This window comes from Corvus hawaiiensis, chromosome 19 (assembly GCF_020740725.1).
Source record: "Corvus hawaiiensis isolate bCorHaw1 chromosome 19, bCorHaw1.pri.cur, whole genome shotgun sequence".
In the NCBI taxonomy this organism is placed as follows: domain Eukaryota; kingdom Metazoa; phylum Chordata; class Aves; order Passeriformes; family Corvidae; genus Corvus; species Corvus hawaiiensis.
Window position 1 is genome coordinate 9401741 of NC_063231.1, and position 27951 is coordinate 9429691.

The following is a 27951-nucleotide window of genomic DNA, read 5'->3' on the forward strand; positions in this document are numbered from 1 at the left end:
GCAAGGACAAAGCCTTTGATCTCCTCACCTTTTTGTGTGGCCACTCTATTCTCTGCCAGGTGTGGTGTTCTGTACTGAAGGTCTCAGGCTTACTGCAGCACTCCAAAGGTGTTTGATGGCTTTGGATGCATGTGAGGAGCAGATTTGGGCTCATATCTGTCACATAGGTGCTTGAAATGACACGGAATTGGACTCAGTGACCCTGAGAGTGCCTTCCTATAGCTGGCCTGCAGCTGCCTCCAAAGGGAGTAGCCACCACCAGCCAGATCCCCTGTGGGCACAAATCCATGTGGCACCTCAGAGCTCACCCTGCCAGGGACTCTGCTGTCCTCACAGGGCATCAGGAACCACAGAGCACTTGCTCAGGAGTGCTGTGATTAAAAGGCACAAGTCCCTCCTATGTTCTTTTTATCTGGGAGGGTTTTTAAAACCCATTCAACTACATTCCTGAAATAATGCTGACTGAAACCTGTTACACCATCCTCTTTAGAGATCTTACAGAGGGTTCTCTCCAGCAGCTCCTCCAGAGTTAGGACCTCAAACATCTGAGTGAGGAGAGAAAGCCCTAACTTTGAAATAAAAGATACCTGTAAATTTAAATTTAAGGGCATATTCAACTCTCTAAGACAGATGTAAACATAGATGTTACCAAGGCATTCAGAAGTTGGGGATCAAATTTGCTTTTCCTTATAGCTGTGCAGCTCGGGAGTGACCCCACTGCAATCCGTGTGCACAGTCCATGCCTTCAGATAATCCTCTGCACCAGAGTGATGACTGGTTCAGAAACAATTTCAGAGAGCAACAAAGCCCTGTGCATATTGCAGAGCTTAAACACTGCTCCGATGAGATTCACTGGCCAAGCTGCAGGGATTATACACCAGTGTGTGGTAACCTGAGAAAAGGATCTGCTACTGAGGCAGCAATGCAGCCAAATCAGTCTCTGGCTATCCCGTGGGACACTGAGCTGCAGTTGCTTTCAATACCTCTTTGTCATCCACTTCCACTGCAACTTTACATTCCACTTACAGGCTCTGCACTAACAGATGATAACTGAGCCTCCAAGTTTAGGATTAAGAAATGAATGTATGGATCTCATCTGACAGCACATACTTGGGATCTAACAAACCTCACCCCTGGGCTTCTCCAGACACATCCCAGTCTCTGCCCTTCTCACTTGGATAATCTATCAAGACCCCTCTGAACTTGGCCGAAGCAAAATACTTCCCTGATGCTTTGGCAAGTGATCAGTTAAGTCTTTTCACTTCCTGCAGGGTAGGAATCCCATGGGAAGAGGATCATCCATGTGGTGACAGGGCACAAGAGTATCACGAGAAACATCAGTGCCCACCTGGCCAGGCAGAACTTACACAACTAAAATCAAACTCAGCCAAAGGCTGGACCTGCTCTCCACAGCACCTCTACCTCAAAGCTCACATCGAGGACACAGATGCAGCATTTCACATGCTCACTATCCTGAACTCAAAATTCACACTCAACAATAAAATTCCACCCAGAAGGTACTTTAAGAGGACAACATGTACCGAGATGGTGCCTAACAAGGAGCCTCTGCTTCCAAACACTCATTGCCTACCTTTTGCCCCGACAGCACTTAGTTTGGAAGCCTGTCACAGCTGAATGGAACAACAAGAGCTGCCTTCAATTTGCCAAGGCAACAGCCTTCAGCTGCCCACCATATATACTGTGACCTTCACAGCCAAACAAAGGAGCACCTATTCACGGAGAAAATCAAGGGCTTTATAAAAAAAAAAAAAATAGGACATGGCTGCTCAAACAGCCCTCACCACGTAGACTGGTACTGTCTGCTTCCTAACAAGCAGGCAAATTTGTTAGGAAGTTCTAAAATTAGGTGCTGAGCACCTGAAAAAAAGGTCTATTTAAAGCAGACAATAAAATGCCACATGGAGCTGTACTTCAAGACGGCTGGTTATGCTCAGCATGAGCCGTACGTGGCTCCAGAGGGGAAATTCTGCACCTGAAGTACATGTGCAAGGTATTGTCCAGAGCAGCTGTGGCTGCCCCATCCCTGGAAGTGTCCAAGGTCAGGTTGGACAGGACTTGGAACAACCTGGGCTAGTGGAAGGTGTCCCTGCCCATGGCAGGGGGTGGGACTGGATGAGCTTTAAGGTCCTTTTCAACCTGAACCACTCTGTGATTCCATGAGTCTCTGATTCTACATTATTTATCATTTTGGTACCAATAGTTTTTAGAATATTACAAGAAAACCACGTAGGGAATAACAGATCTTGAGGTTCATAAGACAATTTGATCCTTGATGACTTGGCTTTGTGTGCAAGTCCCTGAGGATTTACTCTGACAGTAATTATACACCGAGCTCCCTATTTCTGTTTGATTAAAATTCATCTTCCAAAAAAGCACTTGCAGTCCTTACTTAGACAGCTGGAGAAATGGAAAATTCACCACTTCTTCTGGTAGCTTTTCACCCACACTGCTGAAAGATGTGTTCCTTGTGCACACAAACAAATGGGAAACATCAGTATTCCAGACTCCTGCATCGTCCCCCTTTTAATTCTGATTGATCACGGTTCTCACACGCTCCAGGCCCAATTCCACCGGGTATGAAGTGCTCTGTTAATGCCTGTGGGTGTGCAGAAGAGGCTCAGTTCATGGTGAGAGCAGAGTGTTCGAGGGCAGAAGTGCCTTTTGCTCAGAGAACAGCTTTTGCTGTGCTGCAGAACAACTTCAGGCAAGGAACTATTTTTGAAGAGTTTAACAGGACAAAGTTCCCATGGATACATGTGTGTATCCTACATGTTCAAGGAAACAAGTGTCTCTCAGGCTCACTGATGCCTGGTGTTGCTTAATTAAACATTCTTGTGCTGGAAGGAAAACCAGGAAGTCGAAATTAGGTATTTACTAAACAGATGAAGTAATTCTCTGTCTAGAAGAACATATTACTCTGCTCACCTCTAAGACCTCGTGTGATCACCCAAAACAAATCAGAAAACAAAATATCTGTTCTGTTCTCTCTTTGCCCTCTGTCCTGGCCGCTAGATGAAGACAGAAGAAAAAAAAGAGAGAGAACAATTTCAAAACAAAAAGGCGACAGGACTGCAAAAGTTGCATGCAACCTAATTCTCAGAGATGATCTATTCATGCCAAATCCGGATCTTACTTGAAGTCTGTGGCAGTCAATCCCTTTGACTGCCATGCAGGCAGGATTTGGCCCTGGTGAAGCATCCGCCCGCATTCCCAGCTGCTCTGTCCAGCTGCCACAGAGGAATGTGGGGCTGCCGAGGGCGCTGGCACGGGATGGAGTCCAAACTTCCAGTGAAAAGCAAATTCCACCTCAGTACTTGGATCTGAACTTCGTCGGTGCGATGGCTGAATCTGATAAAGTAACCCCCTGCCTGACAATAATTTAATTTAGATTCTTCTCCCTCACCAGCTATATGGTAGCTGAGGAAATGCAGCATTCTGCTACCCTTGGAACATTGTCCTTGGGCTATGGGCTGCCCTACCTCTGCTTTCTCTAAAATAAGATGGAAATGTAAGGTGCTTATTGATTTTGCAACTGTCCCCAGAATTCTTGCCTAAGGGGAAAAGTTGTCCCTGTGAACCTCATATTCATCCCACTCTGTGCTTCGCCTCTTCAGAAGAACCAGCCACCACTAAAGCTCGAATTTTAAATCTTAAGACAGCACTGTCGTGCTTTTCAGGGTAAAATTCAAAATACGAGCTGTTTACAGGGAGAAATGAGGCTGTTTCAGCCCGGGTTCGGTATCCACTTCAGCCTCTCTCCGAGCGCATCTGGAGCGCCCTGCGCGGGGCACCTGCGGAGCGCGGCTGCCTCCGGCTCTCCCTGTGGGCTACTGACACCTCTTTGCCCGATAGCCTGAAACACAGCGCCGAGCCCCATCGCCAGCGATGCCACCGCGGCAGGAAAGCGCCAAATTCCAGCGGAGTGCCCAGGAAAACTTTTCAGGCAGCGCCCTTAGGCTGACGCTGCCCGGCGGGGCTCGTTCCGCGGGGGGCGCGGGGCGCTCCGGACCCGCTCCCGGCTCGGGGAGCCCCGCTCTCGGAAGGGAGAATCCCGTCCCGGGCTCGGGGAGCTCCGTTCCCGGCGGGGAGAGCTCCATTCCCGGCGGGGAGAGCTCCGTTCCCGCTCGGGGAGCTCCGTTCCCGGCGGGGAGAGCGCCGTTCCCGGCGGGGAGAGCTCCATTCCCGGCGGGGAGAGCTCCGTTCCTGCTCGGGGAGCTCCATTCCCGGCGGGGAGAGCGCCGTTCCCGCTCGGGGAGCTCCGTTCCCGGCGGGGAGAGCTCCATTCCCGGCGGGGAGAGCTCCGTTCCTGCTCGGGGAGCTCCGTTCCCGGCGGGGAGAGCGCCGTTCCCGGCTCGGGGAACCCCATTCCCGGCTCGGGGAACCCCATTCCCGGCTCGAGGAGCCATTCTCTGCAGGGTCCCCTCCCGGGCTGAGAGCGGCCCCGCACGGCACCTGCCAGCCCCGCACGGGCGGGGTTCGGGGGGGGTCCCCGCGGTCGCTGCGGGCGCGGAGCGGGGGAGCCCCGGCGGGGCGGGGGCGGCCCTTCCCCCGAGGGCAGCCCGGTACCGCCCTGCCTCCCGCGGGGGGCGGAGCGGCCGCCGCCGGGGCCGGGAGCGCCGGGGCCGGTGCGACGGTGCCGGGGCCGCCGCCGCCGCCCATGGAGCCCAACGGGACGGCGGCGGCGGGGGGCAACGGGACGGCGGCGTCGGGCGGCGGGGGTGCCCCCGGGGGCGGCCCCCTGCTCATCCCCTCGGCCTTCGGGACTGTGCTGTCGGTGATGTACGTGGCCGGGGTGGCCGGCAATGTCTACACGCTGGTGGTGATGTGCCACTCGGCGCGCTGCGCCGCCCCCATGTACAGCTCCATCGTCAGCCTGGCGCTGGCCGACCTGCTCTACCTCTCCACCATCCCCTTCATCGTCTGCACCTATCTGGCCCAGGACTGGTACTTCGGGGACCTGGGGTGCCGCATCCTGCTCAGCCTGGACCTGCTCACCATGCACGCCAGCATCTTCACCCTCACCCTCATGTGCACCGAGCGCTACCTGGCCGTCACCCGGCCCCTGGACACCCTGAAGCGGTCGCGGGGCTACCGGAAGGTCACGGCGGGGGCTGTCTGGTCGGTGTCGCTGCTGCTTACGCTGCCCATGATGCTGATGGTCACGCTGACCGAGGGGGGCAAGGCGGAGGGCAAGGTGAAGAGGATGTGTGCGCCCACCTGGAGCGTGGATGCCTACCGGACCTACCTGACCGTGCTCTTCAGCACCAGCATCATGGCCCCGGGGATCATCATCGGCTTCCTCTATACACGCCTGGCCAGGACCTACCTGGAGTCCCAGAGGAACCCCCCGCACAAGGAGAAGAGCAAGAGATCCCCCCGGCAGAAGGTCCTCATCATGATTTTCAGCATCGTGCTGGTCTTCTGGGCCTGCTTCCTGCCGTTTTGGATCTGGCAGCTGGTGCGCCTCTACAGCAGCTCCCTGCAGCTCACCACCCAAACCCAGAAGTGCATTAACTATCTGGTGACCTGCCTGACCTACAGCAACAGCTGCATCAACCCCTTCCTCTACACCCTGCTCACCAAAAACTACCGGGAGTACCTGCGCAACAGGCACCGCAACTTCTACAGGTTCACCTCCTCCTTCCGCAAGAGGGGCTCCAACCTGCAGTGCTCCTGGGGACGGTCCATGTCCTCCAGCAACCAGTACGACTACAGCTCGGAGGCGCTGGGCATGGCCACTCTCAAGGACAAGTGAGGAAGAGGAGGCGCTCCGGACACACCAGGACCAGCAGAGCGTCCGGCCAAGGTAGGGCTTTGGGACCCCCTAGCCCTGAAGGGTCCTAAAAACTCATTTCTGGTGCTCTCTCTAGCGAGGGGCAAGAAGCTGTGTGAATCCAAATGCTGTGAGATGAGGCTTAATTTCCATCTGGCTGAGGGCTGTTGGGGGGGTCCTGCCAGGAGCCAGCAGCCACTCAGGACAAATCCTGCAGGGTTTTGGGTGCAGAAGATGAGGTGGATGCTCTGTTCAGTTCTGCCACAAACTGTTTCACGCTTGGCCGAGTTTCGGCTCCGGCTCCACACACACGTTTCTCCCGTGTGGTTTCTCAGTGCTGCCTTTGGGCTACAGCTGGGTCAGAGCTGCAGAAATCTGAAATTGGTATCACTTAACTGAGCTGCCAGCCTTGTGTTTGCCCTGTGTGTTACCATTGTCTGTTTCTGGAGTGTGTAAAGAGACCTCTAAGCCCCTTTTCCTATTTCCTGTTACATTACGGTGCACTACTGTTACATCAAGCTTAAAGTCTCTATTTTTAAATTCATTGCAGCAGCACTTTGAATTCCAAGCATTCAAAAACCACAAGGTAAGCTGTCAGAAACCACAGGATCACCTAAAAAAAAAACCCTTGTAATTTTTTAAGGTTTCTACCTAAGGTGGTTTGAATTTGCCACTGATTTTTTTTTCTTTAAAAAGTTGGTCCCTTTCTTAACAGTCAACAGAGCTTGAAAAACCTGAAAATTTACCTTGGAAGAAATAAAAAATTATTTATAATCCTATGACTCAAAGACCTGAGGCTCTAAGAAAAATGACTGAACCCTAGATCATGAAAGTCATCATAAAAGAGACAAATTTTTTCATTATATTTTATCAAAACCTTTTTGCCTCAATGTATTCTGCTCATTTTCTCCCTGCTTGGCATCTCACAGTAAGCCTCCACCACAGATCCTGGAGATGCCTGTAAGCACTTAAACAACTGTAAAGTGTCAGTTTATAAATAAATGCTTATTAAAAATGGACCATCCTCAGCCTTCCCCTCGCCTGGTCTCTTCACCCAGCTCAGGGGGATGTATCTATCTGGGCAGATGCTGCAGTTCCCACCTGTGGGGATGAAGTTGGGGTCAATATTCCTCTTTCTTCTCCTGGGACAGGCTCTGGGGATAAGAAAAGCACTGTACGAGTTGCACAAACTCTTGTCAGCAGCTGGTGATGCCCAGGGAGTTCAGAAGCAGCAGCAGCGTCAGGAACTGTCATTTCCACTTTTTTATTACTTATTCCAACCCCTGCCTGCCTGAGCAGAGTCCCACTCCAGCCCTGCAGTGCTGCTGCATTCCCGTGTCCTTGGGCGATGCTCTCGTGTCCCACACCGAACTTTGAGGTGTGTTTGTGCTAAAGCAGAGACACGAAGTGCCAACACCACAGACAGGGCTGGGAGCAGAGAGCAGGCACAGAGACATGCTGCATTTTAGGCACTCAACTAACAGAAAAATACACAAGTTGGATGAAGGTGTTCCTGTGCTGGAGTCAGGCATTCTCTTGGGATGCTTTTTGGGGAGCAGGGGAATGAGTAACTCACCTCGCCTATATTACTTTTAACCACAGGACTGTATTTGAAACTCTGGTGATCACTTCGTCATATTCCAGTGTTGCATAGACTCCAAGCTGGGTGTCTTAAGTAGTCCTAATGTTGTCCATTCCTTACGAAACAGGGGGGCTAACACACAATTCGTGTTGGGAATTGGCAAGGAGAACAGGATTCAGCAGTTTTTCAGAACAACTTTTCAGGAACTAATTGATTTTTTAATTATTAATTGTAAAGCCATTGTTACTTTTCCTTTGGTTCCCATTTCTGAGGCTGGAAGTCACTCTCATATAAGAATAAAAAAGGTAAGACTGCACTCAGAAGGTGGGAGTGTGAATGTCATGTACAAGGTGTGTCTGCACAGAAGTCCTGGCAGAGCCAGGCATGGCTGCATCCCGTGAGCTGGAGAGGGATCAAAATGAGTTTTAGGGACTTTGCTTTGTATTTTTAAAAGTTAAAAAGCTGAACAGCCTAAAATCATATTTGTTAATACAAGGGGGAAGCTGAAAAGGAGTTCTGCATAGAAATAAAAGGGTGAAAATGCAGAGCAGGAGGGGTCTTCAGCTGTAACCTCAATGTGGGGATAAACAAACAGAAGGGGCTCATTTGGGACACACTTCTCAAGACACCTCTCAGTCCCCTGAAGAGATTCTGTTACTCTGCTCAGTGGCACCAGCAGTGTGTAGTGGCTGTGCTTCCTGTGCCACGTGGTGGGAGCATTAAATATCAAAGGGTTGATGGAGGAGCGTCCAGATGAAAGGCAAAATACTGGATATTTCAAAAAAAGGGTGCCCAGCTGGCCAAGGAAGGTGATTCTCCCCCCTGCTCCACTCTGGTGAACCCAGCCTGCAGTGCTGCATCCAAATCTGGGGTCTCCAACATCAGAAGGACGTGGAGGTGCTGGAGAGAGTCCAGAGGAGGCCACAGAGATGCTCCAAGGGCTGGAGCCCCCCTGCTCTGGAGCCAGGCTGGGAGAGCTGGGAATGTTCACCTGGAGAAGAGAAGGATCCAGGGAGAGCTCAGAGCCCCTTCCAGGGCCTAAAGGGGCTCCAGGAGAGCTGGACAGGGACCTTGGACAAGGGCCTGGAGTGACAAGACAAGGGGGAATGGCTTCAAAGTGACAGAGGGCAGGGTTAGATGGGATATTGGGAAGGAATTCTTCCATGTGAGGGTGGGGAGGCCCTGGCACAGGATGCCCAGAGGAGCTGTGGCTGCCCCTGGATCCCTGGCAGTGCCCAAGGCCAGGTTGGACGGGGCTTGGAGCAACCTGGGACAGTGGAAGGTATCTGAGGCTGGGGGGTTGTAACTGGATGATCTTCAAGGTCCCTTCCAACCCAAACCTACCCAAACCGTTCTGTGGCTCTGTTCTATTTGTCACTCCTCAGGTTTTTCAGCCAGGATGTGTTAAACTGCCAAAAGTCAGTAGGTTTGATCCACTTCATAAATATCCTGCTGGAGCCGATGTTTTAGCTGAGTTCCTGTTGTCTGGGCAAGCCTTGACTCCTCTTGGTGTGCTCTTGGTGTCCTCTTGGTGTTTGGGAATGAGGGGACTGTCCTCGTGGATCTTCCTTTAAGAACAAAACCAAATTAATCGGGTAGCTCCCTTGGGAAGGGGAATGCTCTGCCTGTCTAGAGCACCGAGCCCTGTCAGGGGTTTACACAACATTTAGGTTACCTATGAGGGATAGCTTTACCTGCTCTCCCCCAGAGGATTTTGGGGAGGTTTGGGGTTGGGATCTCAGCATTTCTAAGCACATCTCCCTGTGTGCAGGCTGTGCACACCTGCTGTAAGGGAGCTCAGGCTATTTTCTACATGAAGGCGTTCTCACCTGTCCTCAGCACTGAAAAGGAAGAGTTGGGATTCCCAAAGCCATGAGATTAAAACCATCTTGTGTCCCCAGCCACAGAGGTTACAGAAGTGTGTGAAAATTGAGATAACCAGAATCTGGATGATGGAACTTGACTGGTGTCACTCCAGGTAAATCTGAAGCATCTCAGGCCAGGGCTGAGTAACAATAGGGAAGTCAGTGGGGCTGTAACTGAAAAACAACATGTGGAGAGTTCCTTAAAAACAATTTTACTTTGGCTATTTTACATTCCAGGAAATCAAGTTCTGTGTACCCTAGGGTCACCTGTCATTCCTAAACCATTGTAATCCTGTGGTTCTTAATGCTTTGGGTGTTTTTTATTATAAATGGAATGTTGCTGCAGGTTCAGTGACACATGTTTCTTCAGAAACATGGGAAATGGGAATTTTAGGAAAGGCAGCAGCCTTTTCTTGTTGGGCCAGAGGCTGTCACTGCACAACTCCATACGTGCTTTACAAGAAAGAAAATAGTTCAATCACTGGAGATTTTTTTCCAGTACCCTTTGGGATTTAGGGGTTTATAATGCAAAAACCCAACCCAGCCTGGGAAAGGAAAGTAGTTTCATCCTGAAACACAGCCTTCCTTTATGGTGGGATGTCCTCAGATGGGAGCTGCTGTAGCCATGGCAATTTTTCCACTTTTACTTGAAAAGACCAAGACCACTCCTTTGTGGGGCAAATGAGAGTATTTGTTTTCACCAGACACAGGAGAAACCACCTGAGCCTTACGGCATTTTTGCAGCCTTTACCTTCAGTCACTTTTTTTTAGTCATCTTTCTCTCCATTTTTGGAAAACAAATTTGCAATAAATGCTCAAAAGCCCCACATTGCAATTCCATCACGAGTGCAAGCAAATCAGTAACTTTTGAACTCCTATTTCAGCAGTCAGGTTTGGTGCTTAGTGTGTGACTGAACACCAGGGAAGCCAGCGAAAGAGAGGGCATTTTGTACCTGGAGCTGCAAGATGCACAGCTGGATTAACTGTGGGGAACTGGCAGGGGGACTGAGCTCATAATCTATTATAATCTATTATAATCTATTATAATCTATTATAATCGATTATAATCTATTCATAATCAGCAGGATTATGAGAGAAGAGAGCACATAAAGCTCGTATCAGAGCCCAGCCCTCAAGCCCTGGGTGCAGAAAACGTAGAGAAATCCTCAGAGCAGCCCCGAGAAGCCAAGAAGCTTTGCCAGGAAGTTTGCCTGGTTTGAGGACACTCGGCTTTTCCGTCGCTTTTTGGAGTCCCTCTGGTGGCAGCACCAAGTTCCCATCCCGAGGTCTCGGGAAGGAAATTTGCTTTTTATTTCTAGGCTTTAAAACACAGAGGTTGCCCAAAATCACGGCACAATGTAAGAGGATTTTATACCTTAAAATAGAACATTACTGGAGGGGAAGAGAAGAGAAAAACCCACTCCAAGAGTTAACTTTCCTCTCCCACGTTTCTTCCCATGCCAAACCCAGACTAACTTCATTCCTGTCATTTTGCACAGCATCCTCCCAGCCTGCACCCACAGAAACACCCAGAGCTGGTGACTAACTCCAGTTTAGCCCAGCTGGGGTTTTTCTGCCTGATAATATTGGGGTTTGCTGTTACTTTCTAGTTTTTTTCCAGGGAATAGAGATGCTGAGTTAATTACTGTGGCTTATGAGAAATATATTGCTTTGTCTTCAAAAGAGTAGCCACAGCCTTGCAGGGTGTAAGCACCCAGTAGAGTTATTTTTATTAGCATTATAGAAGATTCTTGCCCTTGTTTGGGAATGGATCTAAAGCACAGCAGGGAGAAAGGATGCAGTCAGTTGGTGGCAAAGTGTTGGGAGGGGTTGGGTGGCTCAGGCTGAGCTTTGTGAAGGCAGATGGAAGAACTCCTCCCAGCCAAACCTCTGGGATGCAACAAGCTTCTGTCAGACACCCAACACTGAAAAAAATTATTAATATGTTAATATTATACTAACTATAGGTATATTAAAATCCTAAATGGGACATATATCAGAAGGGGGGTTTTTAATCAAAAATATTTCTGCTCAGGAATGCAGCTTTCTGCCCACACTGAGTTTCTGGTATGGCATATATCACCTTTGGGGGAGACTAATTTCAGTTCAACAAGTTTGAGTGGTCAGAGCTGAGCTTTGTGATCTGTGGTCACAACTGGAGCCATCTTGTCCCCAAAGAAAATGCCCCCAATGGAATTTACCAAAGCAAAACTGCTGCATTGTTTTACTTTGGTCCCCCACCCAAGAAAGGGAGAATTAAAAAAGGAAAGGGAGAAATGAATCCTGTAGAAGTCTTCTGGCATTTGGGCTCTGCTTCTCTGCTTCTCTTCATTTATAATATAAATTTTAATTTAAATGAAACATTTTGGTAAGCACTAGGAATACTTCTACAGTGAGAGATGAGGTGAAGAGTTAAAAAGCATTCATTAAAGCATTTATTAAAAAAGGCTGGACTTCAATACTGTGGAAGATCCCACCCAGACTCCTCCATCAGGATATCGGGAAGGAAAGCAGTAAATAAATTTGTGCACAAAGCACCAGCAGTATCAGCCATGCTTGGCACAGGGAACAGTTCTAAAACCAAAGCCATGCTAATGCTGGAGAAGTAAAATCTGACAAGTTTGTTCCAGCTTGTTTTGGCCAATCTCTCTGAGATGCTGTTAGTCTTTCCTTGTGCATTGCTGTTAGGATCTTGAATTCAGCTCCTGAATTCTTAACTAGAACCAAACATGATTCCATCCAAACAAAGCAAGGGAGATTCCTGAAGCTAAATGTGGTGTGTCCATAAACACAGCCTGTTAGAGACAGTTATCCCTTCATCTGTGTGCTCCTGCAAGCCAGGGACGTCCATCAAACTCACAGCCTTCTACCTCTGTTATTCTTTTAAATATCAGCTTGACATTTGAGAAGCACAAGGCTGCCTCTTGCAAGAAGCCTCCCAGGAAAAGGCACTACAGAGCAATTATTCTTGGGTACATTGAACCTATCTTGTGAAAATCTGCAAGAATGGAGCAGGTAAATTAACTGTAGTGTAGTAATGCTGAAAGGGGAGAGACAGCAGCACCCTTGACACGTGCAGAGAGGACACCTAAACCTCCTGGGAGATGCAGGTCCCACCAGACAAACTGGGCATGGCAAGGAAGCAGCACCAGCTCCTGTGCCAGGCTCCCACAGCACCCTCCCTTTGGGGAGCATGGGCTGGCAGCCAGCCCCAGCATTGCACTGCTCAAAATCCCAGTAACCCCACAGGTTTAAATCGAGTTTCTCCTTGTTCTTTGTAACTGAGGGTTTTTTCCCTTTCATTTAACACCATAGAAGGCAGTATTTTACAGAAATGGCATGGTTATAAAATCAGCCAGAGCCGCAGTTACCTCCAGCCACCACTTTTTGAAAGCAGCTTTCTGCCCCTGGGCAGTGTCCAGGCAAAGGGCTGGTAGCAGGAATACTCGAGGAGTCTGCAGCCCCTGCCTGCACCGTGCCCTGCAGCCAGGTGATGAATTTACCTTCCTTCACATCATCTGCTGCTGGGGGTCCAGAGACCTCTACCCCGAAAGCACCTGGGCTGTTGATAGCTCAGGCAGGCTTAGAACAAGCCAGTGAATGAAAGCCAGGTTTGATGCTGGAGCTGCCTGTGGAGGCAGGGCTCCACAGTGTGGGAGCTGAGCAGAGGGATTCACTGAAATGGGGCAGCTCAGAAGTCCTGAATCCTCCTGGAAAATTACCTCAGGGAGGTCACTTGGTCTTGGCTGCTGTTCATGAAGTGCCTAGAAAACAGCAGTGCTATTTCCAGTGTCTGTGCAGGTGTTGTAAAGTGTCACTGGTGTGTGGGACAGGGTTTGGGGTCGCTGGATGAGAGATGCTATGGACGAAGGGGAAAATGTCTCCTTGTAGGGGTAACTTAGGGTTCAGGGTAGCTATTCATGGTCAGGCAGAGGAATGTTTGTCGACCAGAACCTCTCTGCTATTGATTTATGGCAGCTGGGCAGTGAAGATGCTCCTTCACCCCCAGCCTTGGCAGCTGTACCCAGCTGGGATCACAACTGGAATGAGCCTCCTGATTAAAAACACCATCGTTTCAGTGCATCAATACCCTCTCTAAAGCCCCTCCTCGGTGACAAACAATAGGAGGAGATAGGCAAGGAAGCAGAATCTCTTCTTTACCTCCTGGGAGCCTCCTCCCCACATTATGGGCTTGGGAGCACTGGGATCAGTGGAGGTAAAGGCAGAGCCTGTGCCTCAGCCTGCTCTAAGAGCACGATATCCGTGCAGAGGAGGCTGGATAGAAAGAATTATCCCAACACTCATTACTGACTGCTAAACACAACAGAACTTCCCTGTCATTTTGCTGTCGGCATCCTTTTAGAATGATTAAGTATGTCGAGGAACCTCTGCCCGCCTGAGGCACAGCACAATTAATTCCCAACAACAAAAGCAGAGGAAATAACAACGGGCTAACTTTGCTTGGCTGCTGTCACGTGTTGGGTTTTCTTAATACAACGGCGAGTTTATTATGGAAAATGTCCCTCAAACTTCAAAGCATTGGTTCAACCCTTGCAGCAGCTTTAGACCAGATGAGAAAGTGAAGCCCCACATCCTGCAGTGCCCAGTGTTAGAGGAAAAGCTCCTTGCAGATTTAAGAGGAGAGGGACCACAGTGGAGTGACGAGGATGGGGCTGGAGCATCACTTGGGCTTTTACTTCCATCCACATAAGAGAATATTTTCTCTCCTAAGCATTGTGTGTTCTGGGGTATTCAGTATCTATCTCTGTTATTCAGGGGAAAAAAAGTACGAATTTTTGGGTTTAGTCCAATAAAAGACAATAAAAATCTTTAAACCTATAACTTCATGGTATGGGGAAAGTGTTCATATGCCCCAATTCCAGTTCTTGTGTTCACAGTCCCAGAGGGGCCTGTGAATCTCACAGCATGAGAGTGACCTCAGGTGTGGGGAGAAGGGCTTTGACAGCCACACTCCCTGCAAAACCCAAATGTGAAATCGTTGATGTGTCACCCTGAATCACTCATTAATGAGAGCACAAAGAAATGGCTTTAGGCTGAGAGGAGCCTGAGGAAGGCAATGCTGCATCATCTCCATGCTGCCTCTGGAAATCAGGCTTTACAGCTGCTGTGGGGAATGCAGGGGGAGGAGATGGGCACCTGAGGGGCAGAGCACATCCCCACACTCCTGGTTTGGGGACATTTCCCCTCGTGCCAGCACCCTTGTGCAGAACCAGCCCTTGCTCTGACAGCCACGTGCCCCTTCCAGAGGCAGCCGAGTCCCAGCCTCCTCTCTTGCAAGCCCTCCTCCCTTCCTGCCCTCTTTGCTGTGCTCACAAGCAAACCTGGTCTCTACAGGAGCCTCCAACTCCACTCCAGACCCTCACAGTGCAGGGTGAGGAGTCCCAGAGGCAGCATGGGGCAGCAGGAATGGGATGTCCCTGCCCCTCTGGGAGTGTCAGGGCACGGGAAGAAATAGAGAAGCTCGCTGGCATGAGCACGTTAGCTTAGAGCTCGAAAAAAGGCATCAAACCAGCATCTCAATGGACATTTTTGTCTTCTGTCACATTCTTCAGTAAATGTTTATCTCTGCAGAGCTCGAGGTGTGTGTTTGAGACTCAGCCTGTGGAGGAGCTGTGTGTAATTACAGACCCCATGCCAGGGCCTGCCTTCACAACGTGCATTCCCACTGCTCAGCAAAGATGGAATCCCCTGCCTGTGCTGAGAGGAGCTTGAGCGGAAAGATCATGGATCAAACGTGATGTTTGGGTTGTATGTTCAGCAGGAACGTGTTTGGTTTTTCCCTGTTGCTATCTTTGCTGTTCTTACTTTAACCTTATGGGGTTTATTTTTCTGTCCCTGCGTGTTCTGTCCCTTCTTTGTGTCACATTTCCTCCTCAGCAATAAGCTGTAACCTCTCCCAGGGACTCTGCTTCCACCCTGGCTTTGCTCCACAGCTAAAGCCACCACACACCACGTTCTGTGATACCCCAGTGAGAGTTTCAAGGCTTTGGGGACATTTCTTACCTCTTGGATTTCAGAGCTGTTTTAGGTTGCCCACAGAGAAGGGAGAAGCCTCTACTGACTTCCACAACCTAATCAGAAAGTGGGAATGTTCCTGCAACTGTGACTCTATCAGCAAATCCTTCAGCTCCATTTGAGAAGTTATGTCTGCTCAGACAGGAGGATGATTTACAAAGCTTTTCCTTTGCTGCTCCTCCACCTTCCACCTCCTCTGTCCCCTCACTGAGGCTGGTATATCTGTCTTTGCAGTTTTGTAATTTTAAAAAATTAAGTCATTTTACTTTATAGGGTTGAGGGTTGGTTTTTTTTCCCAGTCAAGACAAAAGTAATTATTTCTTGTCCTGATCAGGTTCCCTGCCTACCCCCAGGCAGCTGAGCTGATAAAACTGATGGGCGTGAAAAGGAGTGCATGTGAAGCATCTTCAAATCTTATCTAATTTTTAAATTATGCCGTGCACTTGAGCTTGTTCTTGTTTAACATATCAGTTAAACTCAGGCCAGTAAATGGCCAAATTCACAATCCCAGTGACTTTTACTCTGCTGCAACAGGGAAAAATCTTGTGTTCTCAGAGGGTTTGGGCTTTATTTCTGCCCTCTCCTTTCTGGTCAGTGAGTGGGGCAGTGGCTTCCCCCCTCTAGAGATGCCCATTAGCCCCCAGGGAGGCTCTGTAGAGCCTCGTGAGGCAGAATAACCATGAGGAACGCTTATATCCCTGCCAGAGCACCCATGAAAACAGAGTCCTGCAGCTCCAACCCATGCTCATCATCTTCATGATGGATCTTCAGTCTGGGAGGGACACTCAGGGGCTCACCATGGGGGAGCAGCTTTCCTTACAGTGCCTGGAAACCTGGGGGGGATTTTTCCTGTTCAGTTTTCAGTTATTTGACTCACACTTGATGGACTTCATTTCCCAGCACATTAACAGCTGGTGGGTTCCAAGGCTGCAGTTGGCAAGGAATGGAGAGTAATTACTTGCTGAGCTCATTATAATTGTTCAGTTATTGAGTAATTTGGAAAGGCAAGCAGGAGGAATATTTGGTTAATTAAGAGCTCGTTTAATCACTGCTAAATTTAGCCTTCCAAAACAGAGCTCACCTTCCCCAGATTTGAAAACCTTTGGACCTTGTTCTCTCCCAGCTCAGACCCTCCCACATTTGGCTCCACTTGCATTAAGGTCTCTCTGAAGCTTCCATCAGTCTCCAGCAAGATGTTTAATTAAAAACAACTCACCTGTAGCTGCTCAGGTACTTTTGAGGCCAAACTCTCATCCAGTGTCAAAACCAGACATTACAGACAGAGGAGCAAAGCCTGAGTGCTTAACAGAGCCCAGGCAGTGTGAGCAGCAGAAAATCTGTTGAGCCCTTGATGTTTTTTGAGTTGCAGCTGGTCCCGCACATTTGCTGGCCACGTGTTTCTTCTGTTTGAGGGGTTTGGTAATTTAAGGCTTAGAAAGTAGGTTTAGCATCCAGAGGATGCTTTCTAGAGCCTGGACTGACTTCCAGAAGCTGTGGGGAGTCTTTAAGGCAGTGCTTGAGACAAAAAGGGGTTTCCAGCTTCCTTTCATGTCTTCACTGTTGCCCAAAGAATGTCAAGTGTCTGTGTGTGAATTCAGGCAGCCTTGTAACCAAAAAGGTTGTGTTTGAGGACTTTTGGGAAGAATTTTGAAGGATGGACTTAAATGGGAAGCAGCATTTCACTCAAGATGAGTATAACTTCATTTTAAACAATGAGTTAGTAGATGTAAAATAATTATTTTGCTTTGGGCTTGTTGTTTAAGTGTTTTTATAGTTTGTTCTAGATTATTTTAATACATTACATTCTTCATGCACGGTCAGTGGGGTGTAACTACTGCTGCCCATGGGATGTGGCCATCAGCTGGCACATCCTAATGGAAAGGGGACCTTCCTCCCAGCATGGAAGTCAGTGGCAGATGTTCATAAATGAGAGAAAAGAAAAAGAAAAGCCCTGAAACCCTTACTGAGCACAGGCAGATTTATCTCCTTTGCACTTCCAAAGTGACAAATGTTCAAAGCCTCCAGGAGGTCATGGCTCCTCCAGTCCTGTAGGAAGGAAGGAAGGAAGAGTCTGTTCTGAACCTCATCCTTCCCAACACACTTCAGGACTAAGTAAACTTATTTCTTCTGCAAGGGAGAAGACAAGAACAAGCCAGATCTTGTATCTCTGGCAAGATCACCAGTCTTTTACAAAGGCATCCTTGAACTTCTTCTGTCTTGCTTTCAGTTCAACTGTTGCAAAAAAAAAAGGGAAGTAATTTTTAAACAGGTTTTTTCAGGGCAAACTCTGTAAAGTAAATGCTGCAGAACAGAAGAGTCATCAAAGCAGGTTGATTTTAAAACCTGAAAACCTTGACAGCCTCCTTGCAGCAGTGCAGAGCCACATCAGTTCTGCTGTTACCCATGGATACAAAACTGGTGAATGAAATGAAATGGAATCCAAACCTGTCAAGAGTTGTAACTCTCACACAGGCAGGACAAATGACCTGGAATGATAATTCCTGGAGTACTCCGCTGGGTCCTCAACTGAATATTTTGTCAAACTGCTCTAAATTAACAGAGCTCACCCATTCTGAGTCTGGGCTGCTGAGAAGGTGAAGCTCCTGGTGGACTCCAGCTGATTTTAAGTATCCCCTTTTTTTAACAAGAGGGCGAGGCATAAGGCAGATCTCCAAGAGATCCTGTGATTTCAAGCAGAGAAGTGTTACGGGATAGTCTCTCATTGCCCCAAAGGAAAAAAAAAATCAAGTTAAAGTACAAGCTAGAATTTTCTCTTCAGTCAGTAATTTCTTCTAAATTAATAAGGCAGAGGCAGCTGCTTTAGCAAAACAATTAAACAGCACCTCAATAAAGCAGCTGCTGCCTTTCACCAGGCAGTGACTTCCCAGTGGGCACCTCCCAGGTTTCTGTGGATGGAGGCCACTGAGGCAGCCACACACTGCCTCTGTTCCCCTGTTTCCTGCTGGATTTTGGAGGTCCTGTGCTGGCAAGAGGATGACAGCAAAGCTGTCAGGGTCCTTCCTTCCTGCTAAGTGCCCCTGCCAAAGCACCTTTCCATGGCACGCCAGGGCACTGCTCTCCCAGCAGCCTCCTTTCCTTACCCAAGAAGCTGGAAAAAGTCAGTAAGTACAGGGTCCTGGCAGCAGAGAATGGCTGGAGAAGTGCTCAGACTGATCTCAACCCTCCATACGAGGTGAAATGTCTCCGAACAGCTGTTTCAGTCTCTGCTTGCAAAGGGATCCCACCCTCTGCTGAAGTCCCTGGGACAGCAGTTCCTTTTACCTTTCCCCATCCTGTGTATCCATGGGATTTCAATCCCTATCAAGGGTCATTGGGGATGTCAGACCTTGCCATTCAGCACTCAGTGTCACCCAGATTTAGCATTTGCTCCTTCCCAGCACCTCTTCAGCAGCAGGAGGTCTCACCCTTCCCATCACCTGCAATGTGTTGCCGAGTCCCAAAAAGAGCCCAAATATCCTCTCCCAACCCCCCCATGGAGACTCCCCTTCTACCACCACCTCCTTGGAGTGTCCAGATGTGTCCTCCCCATCCCAGCTGCTCACTGCCTTTTGGACTGAGAGCCAGAGCAAACCCTCCAGCCCTCTCCACACCCCAAACCTCCTCCTGGGGTGGTCCCCACCGCCCACCTCGTGCAGGGCCGGGCAACACGAGGGTCTTCATGTCTGGAGCGGGTGCAGTCAGAATTCTTGTAAGCACCAGTTTTACTGTCTCTTCCCGACATAAACTGCACAAATTGATGGAGCCCTGGCCCTGAGGATAAACACCATCCCCAGTGTTTAGAGTAGCTGTCTCCAGAGAGGAGACAGGGCACCCTGGGAGCTCCCCTGGGACATGGGGTGGGGGGGGGTCTGCAGGCTGGTGGTACTTCCCTGGCAGGAACCTTCCCCTGCTCTCAGATGTGCACAGGCACAGTCCACAGGGAGGAGAAAGACTAGAAAAACCTCAAGGATCGTAATAACCACCTGAAAGTTATTTAGCAGAAATATAAAGTATTTGTGGCACCTGAGGCACTTGCACAAATTCCTGCCAAGGACTGGCTCCAGCCCGTGCCCAGTCCAGAGGGAGCGCCCAGTTTCAACACAGCAATGTTGCAAAATATTCAGTTTTATGGAGTTTTCATAGTTGTGATTAGTTTCAGCTTTTTAGCTGTTTAGGAATGGTAAATCCTATGTGGTTAGGAAGCATTGTTGGCTATTATCTCTAAAAAGAACTTCAGGCTAGTACTTACAAGGGAGACAGAAATTAGATAAGCTCATTAAGCCAAGCATTCTTTCCACACCTGTGTTCTTCCCAACAAAATAATATTTTTTCAATTTCAAGGCTTTTAATTTAGACAGATTTTACTTGTCACACTGATGCAAACGTGAACCCCTGGCATGCTCCATGACTAAAGCTGGCTCAGATGTACACAGGGTTGTCCTCCCCTTCCAGGGCCTTGGACACAACTGGAAAATCCATGTCTCCTAAGTGATACAGTTTGGTGCAGCTGGACTACTCAGAATGCATTCAGCAAGTAGGTGTTGCTATTAGAGAACTAAAATCTTACTAATTTAAAAGATTTGGAATACATCAGGAGACAAAGGTCTCCTCCATAGTCCAGAGAAGCCCTCAGCAGCTCGTAGGAGGAAGCTGTGGATGTCTAGAGCAGGCAGTGACTGAACCTTCTCCCAGCTCCACATCCATCCCCTGCACATCCATCCCAGCCAGAAGGAAATAAAACCAAGGGTCACTAACCCTGGTCAGGGGACAGGCAGACAATGATAGCTGCTTTTTAAGTTAATTGATTCACTGATGCATTCACTCAATTTCATTCATTATAAACAAGGCTTTAAGGCTCAAAGATTTCTGGTTTTTTGTTCTGTCATATGGTCTAACAAGAGGCTGTTGCTGTTCCTAATGACCTTGCCACGTTTGTAAATTTAACACAGGAACCCTTACCAGTGCAGCACAATTACAGAATCATTACACCTCTCACTCCAGGGGAGCTGGGCCATCAAACACCTTCACTTCTGCCTTGCCCAGATCCTGCAAATCATAAACCTGGCCTGACCAGAGGACAGAATCATTAATTCAGACCTGAACATCTCAGAAATATCTCCCTGTACAACTCAGCTATGGAAAGGTTTTTGATTACTGCCCTTTTGTGCGTGCTTTATGGCTGAAGTCGTTCATTTAAGGAGAATGATCAGGAAGAGGACAAGTTTTAGCAGTCTGCTCCAAAGCCTAAGTAGAAAATTAGCAACGGAGTCAAAACGTGTTTAACTTGAGCAGAAAGCGATCATTTCTGCAGCACGCTGGAATTCACTGACTCACGGCCATCTGGAGGTGCTAAAGGCATTTAGAAAACAAAGTCAAGAGGTCTCAAGTTGCAGCTGTTGAGAGCAAAAGGCTCAGAGGCAGCAGGCTGAAAGGGGAAGGCTTCAAGGCACTGCTAAATGTGAGGAGTGAGAGTCCTCATCACCTCCCAGTGATGGGCACTGCTCAAGCTGGGAACTGCCTTCCTGAGAAACCCACAGGCATTCATCTCGTGCACCAGAGAAAGGAGATTTTTTCCTGCTCGTGGTCTGAATGGGCCAAGATCTCCATGACAATGAGTACCTAGAAAGGGAAAACGGGCAGGAAGAGGACTGGATTTCTAAATACTGTGCAAACTTGTAAAAGTAGAGTGCAACCTGAGTGGAGAGTACTGAAGAGCAGGTGCAGATTCCCTACAGCCCCACTAAAGGATTAATAAATCAATAAAACTTTGGTTTTTCTTACAGTTCCAAAACCTACAAATATTTCAAACCCCCTTTTTTTTTTTTCCCAAGGGGAAACTTTCTATACACTTCTGTATATTTATTAATTCAGTTTTAATTTCTTCTTGGATTATTTCTTATTTACAGGTCTAAATTCTGCCCAGTTCCAGAAAAGCTGCAACAGACGCAAGCTATGCATGGAGGACACCATCACTTTAAAAAATGCCCATTTGATACACAAGATAAATGCAGAAGAAAGCATAATTCATCATTTTTTAAATAGGTGGATGTAGCATCACTTAACTTATTTTAGCATGTTCACTGTTCATTATTAATTCAAACAGAAGATGGACAGGGTAAATAGCTGAAGCAAATGGTTATCAAGAGGTCCTATTGAAAAATTTATAAAAGGTTTTAAGAGCTTTGCTACCTGGAAGCTCTCAGTTTCCAGTTGTCTGATCTCCTAATGAAACAATAAAGCAGAGTGAGGAGGAGGAAAAAATGTCAGTTCAAATTGACACGGACACATCAGTGTGGGAGAAGTCTCCTGTAGCTGCTCTCTGCCTAACACCATCTTAAACTGAACTTCCCCCTCTGCTTGGCTGACTCAGTAGTATTGCTTTTTTCCTCCTAGTCAAAGTTTATTTTGATCATATTCATCCCCGTGGAAAGGAGTGACTCTCAGATTAATTCCTGTTTTCCTTTGAAATAAAGAAACAAAGAAAAACACCCATTGATGGCCCATAGTGAAGTAGAAATAATCCAAGTGCAAGATCACTTCTCTCATGTCTTTTGTGTTGAGAAGTGCAGAGACTAAATGGGCTCAGAGTTTGTCTGACTTCACAGCAGCCTTGTAAGTTTTGAATCACCTGGTAAAATGCAGCCTTCTTTTTACGAGGTTATTCAGTGAACCACAATTAAAACCCCATCATGCAGGGAGGACTCCCAGAACACGTCTGCTCTTCAGTAACATAAATCAGAAATAAACACATCTGCCTGCTAGAAGGAATGGAAGAAACCACCAGCCAGAGCCAAGACATGCAGCGTGACTCCATTAGGACCTGCCTTTGTTTATTCCCACAAGATTTAATGGTCTGGCTGGCAAGTTAATATGCTGAGGAGGTCACCTCCAAGGTAGGAACCCACCCAGAGACCTTCCCCTGGCAGGGAAAAGCTCTCTCAAAGGAAAACAGCGAGATTTTTTTTCTGTGGAGTCAGCAGCAAAGTGTCCAGGCATCTATGTCAATAACTTAAAATAACTGTGTAAACTGAGGAACAAGAAAGAGACAAATCCTCAAGGTGTCTGAACAGAAAAATCATGGCCCAGGAACCCAGTTGGGGCTTTTTTGGGGGGTGGAGGGGCTGCTGTGGCTTGTTAATAGAAAAATATGAAGGGTATCCCTGTCTAAAATGAGCTTTTTTGAACACTGGAAGCCTATTACAAGAAATTCCCAGAAACAAGTAACATGAATGCTCCACAAATCTCAGCTTCTCTCCAAAAATAGAATATTTCCTTCAAAAAGGGGAAGGTTTCATGCAGTTCATTACGAACAATAAACCTGACCTGGCAGCTCATGGATTCACCCAGACTGGATTCCTTGGACAGCCTCAGGATTATCCAGCAGTAAACCAAGATGTTTTTATTTAAGTGCATCCAAATGTTACAAAAATAAAGGACATGGTGCATCCAGGCTGCTTTATTGATTCCAGAGTAAGAACTATTCCAGCAAGGCATTTCTTCTTGTGATCCCAAGGTCTGACCTGCTCTCTTTAGTATCTGTTTCAAAATTCCCCACTCGTTGTCCATGAAGTATGATGAAAGACAAGAATGCTCAACAGCAGGCAACACTGATCCCCACCTTGTCATTATTTCAGCTTTACAGGAAAACAGGCAAGATGGAAGTAAGTATCTCTGAAATAAAGGGCGTTGGTCCAAATATGGACAGTGCCTCTGTTAGAAGAAAAATAGGAGTATTTGGAAAAAAACGAATGCTGAAGAATGAAAAATCTCAAAAATTGAGTTAGAAATCCTTCATAAAGATTAATACCCCACGTGGGCTAAAAGGATCAGAGGAAAAAGCCTGCTCTGCAGTGCTAGCCAGCCAGTCAATGAATAAATAATGCAGAGTCAGTACTTGCTACAGGTCAAGGCTGAGGTGTGCTGGGACAGAAGTGAGAGGTGAAATAAGTGATTTGAGGGGAGATGATGGACACACTCAGAGGTGTGTACTTGGGAAACTGGACAGTTATTTCCTGTGCACAGTCCCCCCTGAAAAACTTCAGTACAAAGCCACCGACACTCACAGAAGATAAAAAATGGCCACACAGATACTTTGAGGATAAATTAACAATCAGTAAGAGAGAGCTGGAAGCAGGGTTCAGCCAATGATGTAAAATGAGCTTTCAGCTTCCTACGAATGTTCACAAGACCCAAAGCACAGCAGAGCTACAGCTTTTCAGGGTGTTTCACAAGGAGCAGTGGACACTCAGCAGAGGATTCCCACCACTCCAGGATGGTGCCTTTGCTGGATTTTCCCAGGCTGAGACAATCCATATGTGCCAGAGCCACCTGCAGCTCAGAAAGGAAATAACTCTGCTGCTGCTCCTGGAGTGTTTGCTTGGATTGCCACACAAGAGACTCAAAAAGGAAAGACAGGAGTTGGGATTTTTTTTCTTCTCTTTTTTTTCTCTTGGAGAAGGGAGATTGGTTGTATTTATTCCTCCCCACTCTGACCTGACCTCCAGCAGCATATCCTGGTTTTACTCCTAGAATTCAGACAAGACAAAAAAACTGCACAAAGCTCCCCAAGAGCAGGTTAGAAAGAACCAATTCCCCTGCAAACACTGTGTAAGGATATCGGGATGCAGAAGGAACACGAAGAGCTCTTACATTAAAAACAATGCCATCTTCATTTACTGGGGAAGGGAAAGCTGTGAAAGAGAAATTCAATACTAAGAGATGCAACTGAAGAAACAAAACCTGATTTCCTTGACAGCACAGTCATCATCAATGCCTTTTCAGCTACATTTATTTCAGCGTGCACATTATTATGTGCTACAGCCTCCTAAAGCACCCAGCTTAGACCTTAAAAATAAGTAAGACATGAAGCTAAATTTCTGCTATAAATCCAAATTAAAATCTTTTTTTTTAAATAGGGTATCCTTGTAAACATTTCTGGACTTGAAATTGATCGAGATGGAGCACAGAGTATTTCAGGCAGATGATACATATTCAGGAAAATCTCAACATAAATGTACCTCCCCAAACCTTCAGTTGACTCACAGGGAATTAAAAGCCACGATGATTCCACAACTGCTTACACAATGAAAATGTTATACACAAGAAATGCTAAGAAGTCCATCTAGAGTTCCTAGAATGACGGGACAAAAAATTAAAATTTAATGCATATTACAGGACTGAAAGGTAGGTGTACACTAAAAACCTTCTCTGATCACATACTTGCCAATTTTTCAAAAGCTCCTGATATTCCACAAAACATTTGAATGGAAATATGGTTTTAAAAGTAGTACAACTTCACAGAAATCCTCAGGAGGCTTCACTCAATCTCATTGTAGGGAGTCGAATCTGGCTTGCTCTCCTGCTGCATTTTCTATTTTACTCTGGGCCTTTTCACACCAGCAGCCCTTCCCTTTCCTTACAAGTAATTTCCCTTCAAAATACAAATCAGCATTCCCAGATCCTTGTTACGAGCCTGCTTTCAGGTGCAAAGCTGTAATTTTAACATCAGGACTGAGACCCAGTACACACTGCACAAGTCCTGACCTTTTTTTACTTTTAAGTACAAGGGCTGTTTACAAAGGTCTCACACAACTGGGACACATCAAGCCACATTCTGTCATTGCCCCTGTTCAATTAAGAGCACTTCTCTGCAGCAGCTTGGCATCAGACTTATGCTACTTGAACAAATCCTGCCCTTGGAGTAATCAGAGTTCCAGGAATCAGAGCCCTGCAGTTCCCAGTAGCAACAGGCAGCTGAGCCTCAGAAAGGGGCAGAAATGAAAATATTTCAAATTCAGAATTATCTGTCATTATCTGGAAATTATTCAGGGTATTTAAGTGGTCTAAAATAAATTAAACCAAGTTTGTTCCTAATAAGCAGTGAATTCTACTTCCACTCTGCCCCAGGCACATCAGCCTTCTGCAATTACTGCTTCCTGCTGGAGGCTACCTTCAGAAACTTTTAGATTGCATTTTACTTCCTCATTTGCCATTTAAATTCTCCCTAGATCTAGGCATTGCTTTTAGGAGTCTGGATATTGAAGCTTTAAATAGAAGAATCTCAGTGGCACTAAAACATACATCAAATTACTGTATTTCTTTCCAAAGAAGAGCCCTCCTACCATGGACTGTGCACAATTTCCCAGCAAATTACCAGTGACAGGTTTGGTCATCATATTGACCAGATTACTGAGGCTTAGAGACTCCAAAAGACACCAGCTTGATTTTATTTCTCAATGTCCATCTGAACGTTCCCAGCAAGAGATGCACCATGTGCAGGAGTTATTGCAAGACATGGGATCTTCAAAAGATGAAAATCCAAGAGGAGATGAGCTGAGATTTCCCTCACGGCCTGAGATGATCTTGTTGAGCAGGATTTGATAGAGGGCAGCTCCAGGAGTGCCACTTCCTTTTAGTGCCACTCACAGCTGGCATGACAGACAGGAGTAACCAGCAAACACAGGTCCATTCATGTTTAGACTGCACTGCTATCAGGGATTTTTGGGGAAAAAGCCCTACATTTAAACCTCAGGGTAACAGCAGGAATCAAATTCAATCCAGCAAAGCAGTTGCTGGTGATCTTGGTCTGCCTTGACACAGACTTAAAATATGGTGTAATGCAAATTCCTTGGAATAAACAGGCTTTAGGACAAGTATTTCAATATGGAACCCAACTGACTTTATTATTTCCTTGCATCCAGCCATTTTAACAATTCTCCCTTGTTAGTACAGCAAGGAAGACTTTTTCAGGTTTGAGAGAAATGAAATTACAGAGGACTCATCTTGCTGGTGTGCCCAATGAGAGCTGCCACAAGTCCAAGCGTCCTCTCATCATTCCTCTTTCTATTGCTCTTCAGTGTAATTCCCCCCAGTATTTATTATTTCCATAAGAGGGTACATTATAGAGTCCAAACTGTATGCATTAAAAAAAAAAAAAAATCAAAGCACATTCCCAGATTTTCAGTGTTTCACAGAAATTAAACATCCAAGTAATACACCAGATCAACATGGTTGCTTCAGAATTTGATTGAGAAAAAAAAATTTGCTTTTTCTACCATTTATTTATCAACCTCCTGACCCGCAGAAATCTTTGATTGCAGTAAAAAACCCAAAGTAGTTGGCAAGATGATGCATGTGTTTGTTACTTTCTCTGTACTGCAATGCACACAAGCTCCTCTTGGAAGTCCCTACAATTTAATATTCAGGGAAGACCTGAATGGTGGTCCTAGTTAAGAGAAGAAGTCTTCATACTAAACTGGGAAAGAGAAGTCCAAAAATAGCTATTGAGAGACTTCCTGAATATTGAATCAGTAGTAATTCAATTTAAAAGAAGTTCAAGTAAGTGCCAGTAGCCAAACCCAGGTGTATTCCCCACTGATCCCACACTCAGGAGAATCCATCCCTCTCAACAGAAGGTGTGTTCTAGAGAGTAACAATCACCTGGCTCAATTAACTTGGGTCAGACTTTCTACATCACATTAGTAACTGAAGAGAGTAAAGAACTGAACAGGTAATGGCAGCCTGGGGAGTCAAGATTAAGGCAGAGCCCAAAAGATTGTCTGTACCTTTCAAACTGAAGAATTTTTAAAAAATAATAAAAAAATGAAGAGCCCAATTCTCTTCTCTGTACAGCTCACCCTCTCTTCTTTGTAGCCTGTCCCATTGGGACATGAAGACACACTGTTTTCAGAATCCATCAAATTTAAGGTGTCCTTAAGCCACCATTTGCAATGTTTATGGAAAAAGACACATGAAAACAGAGTGTGTGTCAGTGTGTTCCCACAGCTGGGCCGTTCTAATTGCGTGTGAGGTTACAAGAGATGGTATCTCCCTTTCTCCTCCTCTCTTGCAGGGCTTCTCTCCTTCATTTGAGCTCCTGTCCCGTGCCCAGAGGAGTCACCCCAGGACTGGGTCCCCGATGCCGTGCTCCGGGTCGCAGGTGAAGGAGATGGTGATGGCAAAGCGAGTGCCCCACTGAACCTTCTCCACCCGGTGGAGGTTCTCTGATCCAGAGGTGAAAAACGACACCCGGCCTGCAAAGACAAAGATTTTAACCCATGAATGGAGTCTGCCGCTCAGCTGCAGCTCTCCCTACACAGCTCAGCTGTTGTCTGGCTCCAGCTGTTCCCCAGTGACCTGAGAGCCCAAAGGTGATCACAGACAAATTGCTACAAGCTTACGCTGCACTCTGACAGCTTTTTACTGTTTAAAACATACTTTAATCCTTCGTGCCATGAAGCTGGAGATGCAATTCCACCACAGCTTGTAGTTTATAAAATGCAGGAGGAAGCCAAGAAGTCAGTTCTTGGTAGCTTCAGTTAGAAACAAAAAAGCGCAACTCTAGCGCCTGTCAGCAAAGTGTAATGATTTCCTCCCTGCTCCCCTTCTAGTCCTGGCTCTAATTTTAGACCACAGAAGGAGGAAGCACTACAAAGGTGGCAAAAAGTCTTCAGTGACAAAACCTCAGCAGGTTCACAAGCAGCTGTGGCAGCTTATCAGCATTGTACCGAGTGTTTGCTATCGCTTTCTGTGCCTGGTCTGATCACTCGCCGCTCAGGCAGGTTACAAAGTCATGTATCAGCCATGTACAAATTCACCTTCCTGAGAAAGAGCCACTCCATCCATGCACTGGCTTGGCAGTTGTTTTATAGATCCAAGTGCTCACTGCTGTGCTT

At 47.1% G+C, this 27951-nt stretch overlaps 2 protein-coding genes across 4 annotated transcripts in view; one reads left to right on the forward strand and one right to left on the reverse strand.

Moving 5' to 3' along the window:
- The first annotated feature begins 4678 nt into the window (after nucleotides 1-4678).
- Nucleotides 4679-27209, forward strand: LOC125335627 (urotensin-2 receptor-like). Of its 2 annotated transcripts, none has more exons than XM_048323399.1 (2): nucleotides 4679-5827; nucleotides 27129-27209. In XM_048323399.1, the coding sequence occupies exon 1, from the start codon at nucleotides 4679-4681 to the stop codon at nucleotides 5774-5776; it is 1098 nt and encodes a 365-aa protein (XP_048179356.1). In that variant the 3' UTR covers nucleotides 5777-5827; nucleotides 27129-27209. The 2 variants fall into 2 exon arrangements, with proteins under 2 accessions (XP_048179356.1, XP_048179357.1); XM_048323400.1 differs by lacking the exon at nucleotides 27129-27209 and adding an exon at nucleotides 21184-21794.
- The window catches only part of OGFOD3 (2-oxoglutarate and iron dependent oxygenase domain containing 3), a 43682-nt gene continuing 32968 nt past the window's right edge, over nucleotides 17238-27951 (reverse strand). The window contains exon 9 of one of the 2 annotated variants that reach the window (XM_048323402.1): nucleotides 17238-17509. In XM_048323402.1, coding sequence (XP_048179359.1) covers nucleotides 17454-17509 — 56 coding nt within the window. In that variant the 3' untranslated portion in view covers nucleotides 17238-17453. Of the gene's footprint in view, nucleotides 17510-25932; nucleotides 27310-27951 lie in introns of those variants that run through there. The other variant, XM_048323401.1, reaches the window with a different exon arrangement.

Excerpts from the sequence above, each read along its gene's own strand:
- LOC125335627 (XM_048323399.1), top strand. The coding sequence starts at position 4,679 with ATGGAGCCCAACGGGACGGCGGCGGCGGGGGGCAACGGGACGGCGGCG.